Source organism: Desmodus rotundus, chromosome 3 (genome assembly GCF_022682495.2).
Source record: "Desmodus rotundus isolate HL8 chromosome 3, HLdesRot8A.1, whole genome shotgun sequence".
NCBI classification, from domain to species: domain Eukaryota; kingdom Metazoa; phylum Chordata; class Mammalia; order Chiroptera; family Phyllostomidae; genus Desmodus; species Desmodus rotundus.
In genome coordinates, this window is record NC_071389.1 from 9,462,426 (window position 1) to 9,473,745 (window position 11,320).

General features: G+C 59.0%; 2 protein-coding genes across 8 annotated transcripts in view; one reads left to right on the forward strand and one right to left on the reverse strand.

The window, feature by feature from the left end:
• The window catches only part of CROCC (ciliary rootlet coiled-coil, rootletin), a 36,935-nt gene extending 36,154 nt beyond the window's left edge, over nt 1-781 (forward strand). For all 4 annotated transcript variants that reach the window (XM_053920786.2, XM_053920785.2, XM_045190570.3 and 1 more), the window contains one exon: nt 134-781. In XM_053920786.2, coding sequence (XP_053776761.1) covers nt 134-220 — 87 coding nt within the window. In that variant the 3' untranslated portion in view covers nt 221-781. The remainder of the gene's footprint in view (nt 1-133) is intronic.
• Nucleotides 782-1,927: 1,146 nt separating this feature from the next.
• Nucleotides 1,928-8,366, reverse strand: MFAP2 (microfibril associated protein 2). 4 transcript variants are annotated; one of them, XM_053921943.1, is made up of 10 exons: nt 8,278-8,366; nt 6,781-6,896; nt 5,871-5,945; nt 4,260-4,349; nt 4,012-4,038; nt 3,830-3,916; nt 3,664-3,708; nt 2,874-2,961; nt 2,592-2,665; nt 1,928-2,406 (listed from the first exon to the last, which is right to left on the reverse strand). In XM_053921943.1, exons 3-10 carry the CDS (start codon nt 5,905-5,907, stop codon nt 2,303-2,305), a joined length of 552 nt encoding a protein of 183 aa, XP_053777918.1. In that variant the 5' UTR covers nt 5,908-5,945; nt 6,781-6,896; nt 8,278-8,366; the 3' UTR covers nt 1,928-2,302. The 4 variants fall into 4 exon arrangements, with proteins under 4 accessions (XP_053777918.1, XP_053777920.1, XP_053777917.1 ...); XM_053921945.1 differs by having other exon boundaries at nt 4,260-4,346; nt 6,781-6,927; nt 8,278-8,352; XM_053921942.1 differs by having other exon boundaries at nt 6,781-6,927; nt 8,278-8,352.
• Nucleotides 8,367-11,320: the final 2,954 nt, after the last annotated feature.

Sequence of the window (11,320 nt, forward strand, 5' to 3'; positions counted from 1 at the left end):
GAGACCTGTGTCTGCTGGAAACAGGCAGCACTGGTCCCTCCTGGGGTCCCAGCTGCAGTCACCCCCCTTTCTCTGAAATCAGGCTGAGGACCTGGGCCGGCTCTACTGGTGCTACCTTCTCTTTCTTCTCCAGGTGTCCACACTGAAGGGACAGTTGCAGCAGGAGCTTCGAAGGAGCTCGGCATCCTTCTCCCCCGCCTCTGGGCCCCCAGAAAAATGAGCCCCTTCCCCACTGGTGGCCAGGGCAGGGGAGATGCCTCCTCTCCAGAACAATCCACCCAAGGGCCTGAGCGTGTGAGGGCCCCCAGAGCTCAAATGAGGGTGAGGAGGACCCGGGCTGGCAGTTCTGAGAGGCGGAGACTCCAGTGCCAGGCTAGACCTGGTACCGGCTTCCTAGAATCATCGGAACCCCCCCCCCCCCCCCCGCCCCGCCATCTGTGGGCCCCACCTCAGTCCAGTGTCTCTCCCTGGATGAGTCACTTCAGGTTGTACATGATCCTCGCTGCGTAGCTGAGCCGAAGCCAGGGGTCAGGGAGACCCTGTTGTCTATGGCCGGCCCTGGAACACAGGCTCATGGGAAGGCGGAGGGGTGCCTGGGCCTTGGACAGGGGTCAGAGACCCAGGTCCCGCCCTGGCTTCCCAGAGGTCTCTTTGCCTTAGTTCAGAAGGTTTATCAGGAAATTCCTCAGAGTTCAGAATCCCTGTATTTTTATACCTTTTTATAATGTTAACTGTTCAGAACTGTTTGTGTTTTTTATAACAAGACCCCATTTTCTAGAAATGGTTTTGTACAGGTGTGTCCCTTTACTATCAATGTGCCTCGCCCACCTGGTAGATGGGAGGGGAGACAGGTAGGGCCTGGGGCAAGAGGGATGGGTGCCCCACTGAGGGGCTCAGGGGGTGTGGTGCATAGGGAAGGCCTCCAGGGTCCAGGGCCACCCACCCCCTTTAACAGATGGGGCTTGGAGCCGTGAAAGAACCTGTACTGCTTGACTCTGTCCAGCTGAAGCTTTCTGGTCCCTTCCTCTGGCCCCTCCTCAGGGCGGGGCCCACGGTCTGGAGAGTGACCAGCCTCCCAGGCAGCTGGTGAACAAATGTAGGCCTGGGTGTGAATGTGGGGTCCTGCCCTGGCCCTGCGGGGTGAGCTTGGGCAGAGGCGCTTGGCCTGTCAGAGCCTCGGTGTGCTCATCTGCCAATGGGAACCTGCCCCACTGGCTGGTTAGGAGGGAAGTGCACGTGGACGGCGGTCAGTGTTGCCAGGAGAAACTAACTCCCCTCGTCTGTGGACTCCAGCAGAATCAGGGTCTGTACAGCTCTGCTGTGGATGCTCCCTCGGGTGGGTGACTCCATGCCTCTGGGCTTGGTTTCCCTGCTGGGAAGATGCCCACATGACTTGTACCCACCGCGGACCCCTGTTTGGAGGGTTAAATAGGATGGTGCAGGGCAGTCACGCAGAGCCTGGGCCCACGGGCCAGTCAGAGGTGCCATGTTGACTTGCCCTGTTTCTGCCCTCTGAACTGCACCAGCCCCGCTGCCTCCCGCCCAAGTCCTCGATCTCATCATCCACCTACCTTGACCTTCTGCCTCGTACCCTATATTTACCCTTACGCTTCCATACTGGTGGCCTCCTGCCTTGGCCTGCACCCCTCTGGTGACGGGGGATGGGCCCTGACAACGAGAGAGCTGTAGTCCTGAGCCTTCTGCTTATGATGTAGCCCTGGGGTCAGCTGTCATGGCCAATCTCTTCGGCAGGTCAGAGCTGAAGTCGGTGGGTGGGGAGGCGGGGCTGGGACAGCAGAGGCAAAGAGCAGGTTGCTGGGACAGTCCCTTCCTGAGAGACCAGGAATCTCTGAGAGGACAGGCACTGGTGGAGGCACCTGGCCACCTGCTTTGTAGTCTGAAAAATGACTGAATCTTTTGTAAAAACTTGTTTTTAATTTTGTATAAAACAGAGGTGTTCTATGCCCGGGGGCTGTAGGGAATCCAAGCAGACCAGCTGGGGCGAGGGGCATAGCCTACCTCGGGCTGGGGGGACTGTCCTCAGAGGGACTGAGAAGGCTCGTCGGAGGCCCAGGCCCCACTGAGAGGCCCTGGGGGGCTCCCTCCTGAGGGTGAAGACTGTGCAGTGGGGAGCCCCCACTGTGCCTCAAGGGTGGCCACAGGCTGGGGAGGGGCCTGAGACAACCCCTGGCCACAGTCCACTTTTTACCGAATGAAAGGGATGTCAGGCCGGGAAGGAAAGCACCAGGTCAGGTGGAGCCTGAGGGCCCCGGATCTGAGGAGGGGACAGGGCTCAGGTACCCTAGCAGCCCCCGCAGCTCCTGGCACAGGAGGCCGCCACAGACTGGCACAGGCCACTGCTGGCCATCACACCACATTTGGAGAACTTGTCCCGACACAGGTCAGCTGTTGGGGGTGCAGAAAGGAGATGGGATCAGGGTGGGGCTGGGTGATGGGAACCACTCCCCATTCTGATTTCAGGGTGCCCTGGATGTGGCACCCGCATGTAACCTGTGTCCCATACACGTGGGCAGGCAGATGCACATGGAGTGAGCCGGGGCAGGGAGAGGGCGGCGGCGCAGGCTGCCTACCTCGGAGGAGTTCCTCGTGGGCACAGACTGTGCGGACACAGATCTCCTTATTGACGACGTACATTCGCCGGAGGCTGGGGGGACAAGGCGGGGGGAGGGGTCAGCCCCACCGCCACCCAGCCCTGCCGGGAGAGCCCAGACAGGACTTGGTATTGGAGCCCTGGAGTCCCAACCCCCAGGCCAGGGCTCAACCAGGGTTGAACTCAGCTTCAGGATTCACTCTCTTTCCCCAAACTCCACCTGGGCCGGCTGGAGCTGCCCCCTCGGCCTGCCTGTGCTCACCTGTAGAAGCAGACCTCGTTGAGACACTGTTTGCAGGGCTTGTGTATGGAGTAGAGGCGGGTGCACGGGTACTGCTCCTCACGGCAGTCTGGGTGACAGGCAGGATCAGACTGGGGGGCTGTGGCTTAGGGCCCAGAACTGGGGGGGAGGGTAGCCCGTAACCTTGCCCACCAGAGACTGGCCCATAACACACACCAACACCACAGACACACGCGCAATATATGCATCACACACAGTGCTGCTGGCACTGAGGCTGCCTGGTTTTATACAGTGTATTTCCACACCTACAACTTCACAACCACACTCAGAAGCATGCACTCAAACACACATACATTCAAACACAAATCCACACCCACACACGGTCACAGTCATCCACACCACCCTCACAGACACGCACACTGCCACACTGAGCTCACAAGGGTCAGACGGGATCCCTCATAGCCTTGTTCTCTCAGGCTCTTGGCTGGGGCAGCCTGGGCTTTCTGCTCCCTCCTCACCTGCCTGCCAGCACACTCCCTGCCCCCAGGGTCTGGAAGGGGAGGGCCCCTCCCAAGCCTGCAGCCAACTCAGCCTCCAGCCAGGCCCAGGGGGGCAGGGGGATCTCCCAGAGCTGCCCATGGGGCCCTGGGTTGGCAGCCTTAAAGCAGGGGCACCTCAGCAAGCCCCCCATCCTACCACCCACCTGGGCAAAGGCCCAGGGCCTGGCAGTCTGTCCTACCAGCGTCCCGCCCCACTCCACCCCAACCTCAGGGGCTATGCCTGTTTCTCTGGCTGCCAGGAAATCTCTTACCAAGAGGCCCGGGCTCTGTGGGCTCCGTCTCCACGTTTCCTGGCTCTGGTGTCGGGAGAGGGGCAGGCAGAGGCCACTGAGAGAGGCCAACTCAGGGCAGGGTTTGGTCCCCTCTCCCAGCCCCGGCACAGACCCCGCCACCCCCAGGGCTGACCTTGGGGCTTACCAAAGGTGGGGGCTGGGATGACTTCCTGCTGGACTTGCTGCTGAGACTGGAACTGGAACTGCTCCTCCGAGGGCCGAGGCGTGGCCTCTGCACAGGACGTGGTAAGGGGTCTTCCTGCCCTGCCCCACACGCCACCCATCTGCCCAGGTGTCTGCCCACCCTATGCAGCTCCCGCCCTTTACCTTGGTAATCATAGTAGTCCGGGGTGTCTGCAAACAAAGGTGAATGCGGAGCTGGTGAGGGGCCAGCTGGCTCCCAGCTCCAGGGGCAGAGAAGGTCCCAGCTGAGCCAGGGGGGACCCCCTCCACCCCACCCTGATTCCCATCACCTAACCCCACTGGGTCTCTGGCTGAGCCTTTGCACATTTGGGGAGCCAGGACTTGATGACATGGCAGGGCTGGGAGGGACCAGTGGGGGGACAAGGCCTTACCGATCTGGTCACCGTAATGGGTGTACTGGACGTGGTCTGGGAATGGCGGCAGTGGGTCCAGGTCATATTGCCCCTGAGCCAGCAGGCCTGCTGTGGGGAGACAAAGCAATAGGGGGTGCCCCATAGGGACAGCAGGGGTGGGAGCAGCTCCTGGAGAGGCAGGCCTGTAAAACCCTAAGATCCTACAATGAGATTCTTAGACCCTCAGGATGCAAACGCATCCCTCAACCGTTAAGGCCCTTGTTCTTGGTCCTGTGTCCCCTGGCTGACCTCGTCCTGCCCATTCCGCACCCCTCCCCCCATGCTGGCATCCTGGCCATTCCTGGAACTCGGCACTCTCTTGTCTGTCCCGGGGCCTTGGCACCTGACTCCCTAGGCCTGTAATCCTGGTCACCTTCTTCAGGTCTCAAGATTTCAGCCCTGCTGAGAGGCTCTCGCTGGCCTACCTCCTGCTGTTCTCACCCTCCTGGGATTTCCATCCTAGGGCTCCGCACACTCCAGGTTATCAACACAGCCCTCTGGCGGCACCACGAGGGCGGGGCTTGTCTGCCTGGTTCATCACAGTATCTATCCCCAGGGCCCCGCCAAGGGTAATAGTGGAAAATTGTAACGGTGAAAAATCATGACCCACCCCACTATGTTTTGACATCGTTTCTGTAAGTGCTGACTCTGACTAATACACAGTTTGTAGATGAACAGCATGTTTGTCTAAGAATCCTAGGAACTAACTTTGAAAGGTACAGACCCTGACCTTCAGGCATCCCAGCTCCAGGAGATTTGCTGACCTACAACCATGGAGCCGGGATGATGTGAATCCAGGCTGGTTAAACCAGGTGCTGCACACCGGACCGTCGCTTGCCGTGTCGGAATACACCGTGCTCCTCTGCACAGAGCTTTGCAACCCCCTCCCTTGATCTCTGTCTGTTCCCCTCTCCCTCCTTATAAAAACCTCTGCCTCCACTGAGATGTGGAGCTGCACTTTGAGACACGAGTCCCCCTTCTTCCAGATGCCCAGCATCTGCAAATAAACTGATTTCCTTTACATCAGCACCTGCCTCTCAAGTACTGGCTCTCGCAGCGGCAGGCAGCCGGCCCTGCATTTGGTCACACTGATGCCTGGCACAGAATAGAAGCTCACCAGATAGCTGTTCAGTGATGCACGTTGGACCTGGCAGGGCCTTTTCATCCCCATTGATAACTTCTCACTTGACAACCAGGGACCCCTCTAAGGTCCAGACTGTATAGGGTGGTGGAGCCCCAAATGGGCCTAGACTCCCTGCCTTTGGTACCCTCAACTCCCTACACATCAGCTCCTGGGAGGGTGACTGAGTGAGTGGAAAAGTGTGGCCTTCTGCGCCTGGGTGTGCTCACTCTGCAGAACCCTGCCTGTCTGCTGCCATGGAGGGTGGGGTGAGAGCCCAGGAAGTGCCTCAGACCCTGGGAGGGGCTGGCTAGTCCAGTCTGTGGTCCAGGAGGCAGGAGGCTCTGGGACATGGGGACCTGAGTCCTGGCCATCAGGCACAATGAAGACCCACTGCCGTCTCCCTCCCCCACACCCTCACTCTCACCCACATAAGGGGACCCCCCAAGCCACCTCCATGAGCCACTTACCAGGCAGGAAAAGCAGGAAGAGGTAGGCAGCTCTCATGGCTACTGGGTGAAGCGGGCTGGGCTGATGTCAGACAGCTGGGAGAAGGGAGGGGTCAGACAGTATCCCAGGCCCACTGACCCAGGACTGCTGAGCCCACCTCCGCTCCCCAAATTCAGCCTGGAGAAGGAGTCACTGGAATAGAAGCCGTGCACAGGGAGGGCCCAGAGTCTGGGGAGGGAACTGCTTTGAAGGGACATGTGCTGTCCCTGATGGTTCACTGAGGGTTCAAGCCCTGAGGCACAAGGCCTCCAATGTGGCCCCAGGGCTGATGGAGAGCAGACCCTACCTTCCCAGCTCAGTCAGGGGATATTTCTAACCCCCTCCCAGCCCTGACCTTACTCTTACTCTCCTTTTCCACCACCACACCCAGCTCTGGTTCAGCACCTCCCCAGGTGCCCAATACATACAGCATGTAAATCCCTGACCCTGGGGCCCATCCTTGGGACCCCCAGCCCTGTCCAGCCAACATCACAGCCCACTCAGTGGCATCTGCCAAACCCACCACCTGCTCCCAATTAGCCTCTGGGCCTTGAGCATCTTGCTCAGCAGGAAACCACATGCGTGCATAGGCCCCAGGGCCCCCGAAGGCGGCCAGGCCTGGGCAGGGCTCCCACCCCCAGAAGATTCCTCTCCTGCCAGGCCTCCCAAGACCTGGCCGTGCATCAGACTCATGAGACTGTGGTCTATTTGTCTGCAGCAGCAGGAAACGCTTAGGGTGGAGTCTGAGGAGGGCTTCTCTGGCTCCTAGAAAGGCCGTGCTGGAGGGAACCATGATGTTGCCCTGCCTAGGGGTGCTGAACCCCCCGACATTGTATGAAAAGTGTTGTGTATGTAGTTTGGGGGGACAGAGCAGTGATCCATAGCTCTCACCGGGCTCTGGAAGTTTAAGAACTCCTGGCTGAGTCCAGCGTCCGGCTTCTGGCCCCACAGTGGACTTGGCAGAGTCTCCAGGTCCCCAGGTCCGGGCCCAGCTCAGTGGAGGGCAGCTGCAGACAAGTCAGCCTTCGGCTGGGAGGCCTGGGAAGGGGCCCACGGGCTCACTTACCCAGGAGCGCCCCCTCCCTGCCACAACACAAGGAGTTCTTCCCAACAGCTAACAACACAGGGAGTTCTTCCCAACAGAAACCTAACTTTGATACATTTCCCCTGGGGGGAGTTTAGGGAGAAGGGAAGAAAAGAGGCAGAAGCAGGCATCTTGCCCTCTTTTTCCCCAGTCCTGAGACTTCTGTGACCCCTGCCCATCTCCTGCATTCACATCTCTCTTCCTCCCTGAACCCTCAGGGCAGCTGCACGAGGCGGGTGAGGACACTGAGGTGGGTGTGGGAGGTGAGACTCAGGACTCAAGCTGCCCCTCAGGCTGGGGACATCTGGCTCCCCACAGCCCCATTCTGAACCCCCTTGGCCTCCCTCTGTTAAGGGAGGCTGAAAGACCTGGACCTCCTTCCTTGCAGCTCCCTGCAGGGCCACACTCTCCCATCCCCGTCCCCCCAGGGCTGGTAGCAGCCAGGCTCAGTGGGGCTGTCTGCACCAGGAGGAGGCCCTGAGTCGGGGCGGGCCTAAGGGGTGTATGAGTGGGCACCTCTGTCTGTCTCCAAAGCCCCTCCTTGGCCTCTCAGCCCCCTGCACGGAGTCTAGTCTTTTCCTCCCCAGAAGGTCTGGCACCCAGGCCCACGCTTCTTGGGCAAAGGGTCCTCTAGGGCAAGGGTAGTGATCGTAAAGAGGAGAGTCCCGTGGGAGTAATGAATTGACCCAGGGAACAGCTGCGAGCACTTCTAGCCTACGGATTTCAGGGGTGTAGGGGAGACCTAGGACCTGCCGCAGCCGCAGCTCGCTCCCCTCTGCGTTCCTCGTGGGATGGGGACAAGCGGGGCCTTCCCAGAGCCTCCTGCCAACCCTCCCTCGGAGGGAGGCGCTGCGGAGGCCGGGCTGGGGTCCGGCGGGAGGAAACCAGATGTTGCGGCCCGCACAGCTGGGAACAATCAGTCGCGGCGGGCGCGCTCTCCGGGTCTCTGATCTTCCTTTGTCTCTCCGCGACTCGGGGCTCCCGCCGCACACCCCCACCCCACCCGCCACATTCCAACCTCCCAGGGAGAACAAAAGCCGCCCCCAGCCTCGACGCCCCCACTTCTGGCTCCCCCCAAACTCAGGCTCCTCTCCCTTCCCGGCTTGCGTCCTCCCTCAGAGCGATCCCAAACTTTCCAAGTGGCCTCTTAGCATCTGCTCAGACGGCCAGGGTTCGGGGACACTGGCAGTCGTCCCCACGGCCGGGGACACGCGGAGACACGCAGAGCCCCGCACCGCCCCCTGCCCGCGGCCCGGGTCCCGCGAGCGCTGCCCGCGGAGTCCCGCAGCCAGGCTCTCGCCTACCTGGCCGGGTCACTCAGCTCCGAGTCCGCCCGCCGGAGCCGCCCCTTTGCCCGCTGCGAGCCCCGCTCCGGGCCCCCGACGGGCCGGCGCCCGCCCTCCAGCCCTGGATCCGCTGGGTCCTAACGCGAGAGCCACCGTTAGGGCCGCCGCACCGGCTCCTGGGGGCGGACCTGGGGTGGGGGGCGCCCGCGGAGCCATCGTCGAGTCTGCCCAGCACTCCTACTGTGCAGAACGTCTGCTCCTCGTCTCCGCATCGCTTCTGGCCGGCAGTCTGTGATGAGGTGGGTGAGACAGACGAGTTGCCCCATTGTACGGAGGGAGGAAACCAAGGCTCATAAAGGGCTTCACCCAGGGCCGCTCAGCTGGAAGTAAGCCTTGCGTTCCCCTCTGGCTTCTCCCAGCTTCAAGGACACCCTCTCTGGCCTGATTTTCCTCCTGCCTGTCTGGCTGCACCTTCTAGGTCTTCTTAGTCATCTCTGGGCTGCTACTGGCTTCCATAACCAGCATTTCTTTCAGGCCTCGGGCTCCAGCCTACAGGGCCTGGCCCACAAATGTCCCCAAGACATACCATAGTCATCAAGGATCCAAGTCCAAATTCAGGACCTGGTGACCCTCCCCCAGGCCTGGCCCCAGAAGGTGTTCCCATTCGGTGGCCTCATAGTCCTTCCAGGACTCAGGTTTCTCCTGCCATCAGCCCCTGCATCCAACCCAGCACCCAGCCCCTCATTCTGCCTCCAAAGTATCTTTTGAGTCTGTCCATTGCCCCTATGGTGGTGTAAGCCACCACCATCTCTTTAAATTAAAAAAAAAAATTATTGATTTTGAGAGAGAGAGAGATCAGTTTGTTATTCCACTTATTGATGCATTCATTGGTTGATTCTTGTTCGTGCCCTGACCAGGGATCAAACCCTCAACCTTAGTGTATCCGTACAATGCTCTAACCAATGACATACCCTGCCAGGGCTGCTATTACCATCTATTGCCTGGATTCTGTGACAACCTCCAATCTGGGCCTTCCCAAGTGGGTCCTGCCCTTCCCGGCCCGCTTCAGACACTGGCCCCCTTCTACTTAAAGCCTCCACTCCTTTTCCCTGTACCTAGGCTCAAGGTTTAGCTTCCTGGTGGCCCCCAAGAGCCCTACCCTTCATCCTGGTCTGGCTTTGCCTCTTCATTCCCTCCAGCCACGTGACCTTTTGGCATTCTTTCACTAAAGTCTTTTCTCTGCGGCCACAGGGCCTTTGCTCAAGGGTTTCTTCCTCCTGGAACATTGGTGAGGTCCACGTCCTTCTGGTTATAGCTCGAACCCTCCCTTCCTCAGAGGAGCCTTCCCTTTCTCCCTCCAAAGTCATGCTCCAAAGCATCTTCTGCTTTGCTGCTCACAGCTGGCATGCTGGCACACTCTCCTAGGTCTGTGGGATCATTTGATCAGCCTGTCAACCACATGAAGACAGGGACAAGGTCTGTTTTTGCTCATCCTCACATTTTGCTCATTAGGCACAGTGCCTCGCTCAGCAGCTCTTCCGTGAACATTTGTGGAATGAATGAATGAATGTACACTGGATTCTTCTCAGAGACTGGCCGGGTGGCGGGATGCAGGTGCCCCGCCTCTGGGGCAGTCCTCAGCCCTGCCTGGTCCTGGGAGCCCGGGTCTGCGGCAGGGGGCTCCAGCTGGTGGGGCGGGGGGGATTGGCATGCCCCCTTGATTCAGGCCCTCACCATCAGGTCTCCTCGCCAGGCCCTGCTCCCCACAACTGCCTATCTCTTGGACTTTGAATCCTATTAGGCAGGAAGTAAATACAGCAGTCACCCCTTATCTGTGGTTTTGCTTTCCGCAGTTTCAGTTACCCACGGAACTCTGAGGCCTGAAAATATTTAATAGAAAATTCCAGAAGTAAACAATTTATACGTTTTCAGTTGCACACCGTTCCAAGTAGCGTGATGAAATCTCAAATCATCTCCGTCCGGCCGGACGTGAGTCACCCCTTTGTCCAGAGTATCCACGCTGCACGTGCTCTGAGCCCGTTAGTCACTTGGTAGCCATCTCTGTCACCTGGGAGTTATCTGTCACGGTACCGCAGTACTTGCGTTCAAGTAACCCTTATTTTACTTCCTAATGCCACATTCACATAACTCTTACTATGGCATGTCAATCGTTCTAGTTTGTTATCGTTAATTTCTGACTGTGCCCGATTTATAATTAAACTTTGTCACATGTATGTCGAGGAAAAAACAGTGTATATAGGGCCTGGTGCTGTCCGCGGTTCCAGGACCCGCTGGCAGTATTGGAGTGTGTCCCCTGTGTGTACACGGGGACTGCTGTACATCCCAGCGTCATCCGTTCCCCAGTGCTGGTCTGTGAAATGAATATCTGCCACTTGCCTCCCCAGTGTCGATCACAGATCAGCAGGGGCTCTTGTCACCTATAGTGCTACAGGCCCCATGGGCCAGCCCCGCCCCCTGTGCCCTCCCTTATCGCTTCACTGCTACCAGGCACAATACCACTAGGGTAGGAGAGGAAACAGCCTGGCAGGAGTCCTGCCCCCTACTCTTGACAAAAGGGGGAAACTGAGGCCCCAAAGCTGCATACTCTAGTGTCCTGGCTTCCAGATCCTCTTTGCTGCTCCTACCCATGCCCCAGGCCCTAAGGACCCAAGCAGAGGGGTGGTTATTTGGGGAGGGGTAGTGGGTGTGAGTGCTCTTTAGAGATCTGCCCCTCCCCCGACTGTCCTGTCTCTGTCCCAGGCTACAAGCTGCACACAGGCAAAGGCCATCTTTCGTTCGCTGCCGCAGGCCCTCTGCCTGGCATATGACCACCCAATGAATGCATGAATCATTGGATAAGGGTGAAGGAGGGATTTGAACCCAGGCCTCTCACGGTGTCCTCTGACTCCCCTCGAACAGCAACCATCACCCCAAACTGTTACTGGCTTAGGGCTGAGAACCCAGCGCAGCTCCGTGGATGCACCTGATAGAGTTGCCTTCTCACAGCCACGTCCCTTGTCTTCAGTGTGATTCTACATCTACTGAGCTCTTACGGGGTCAG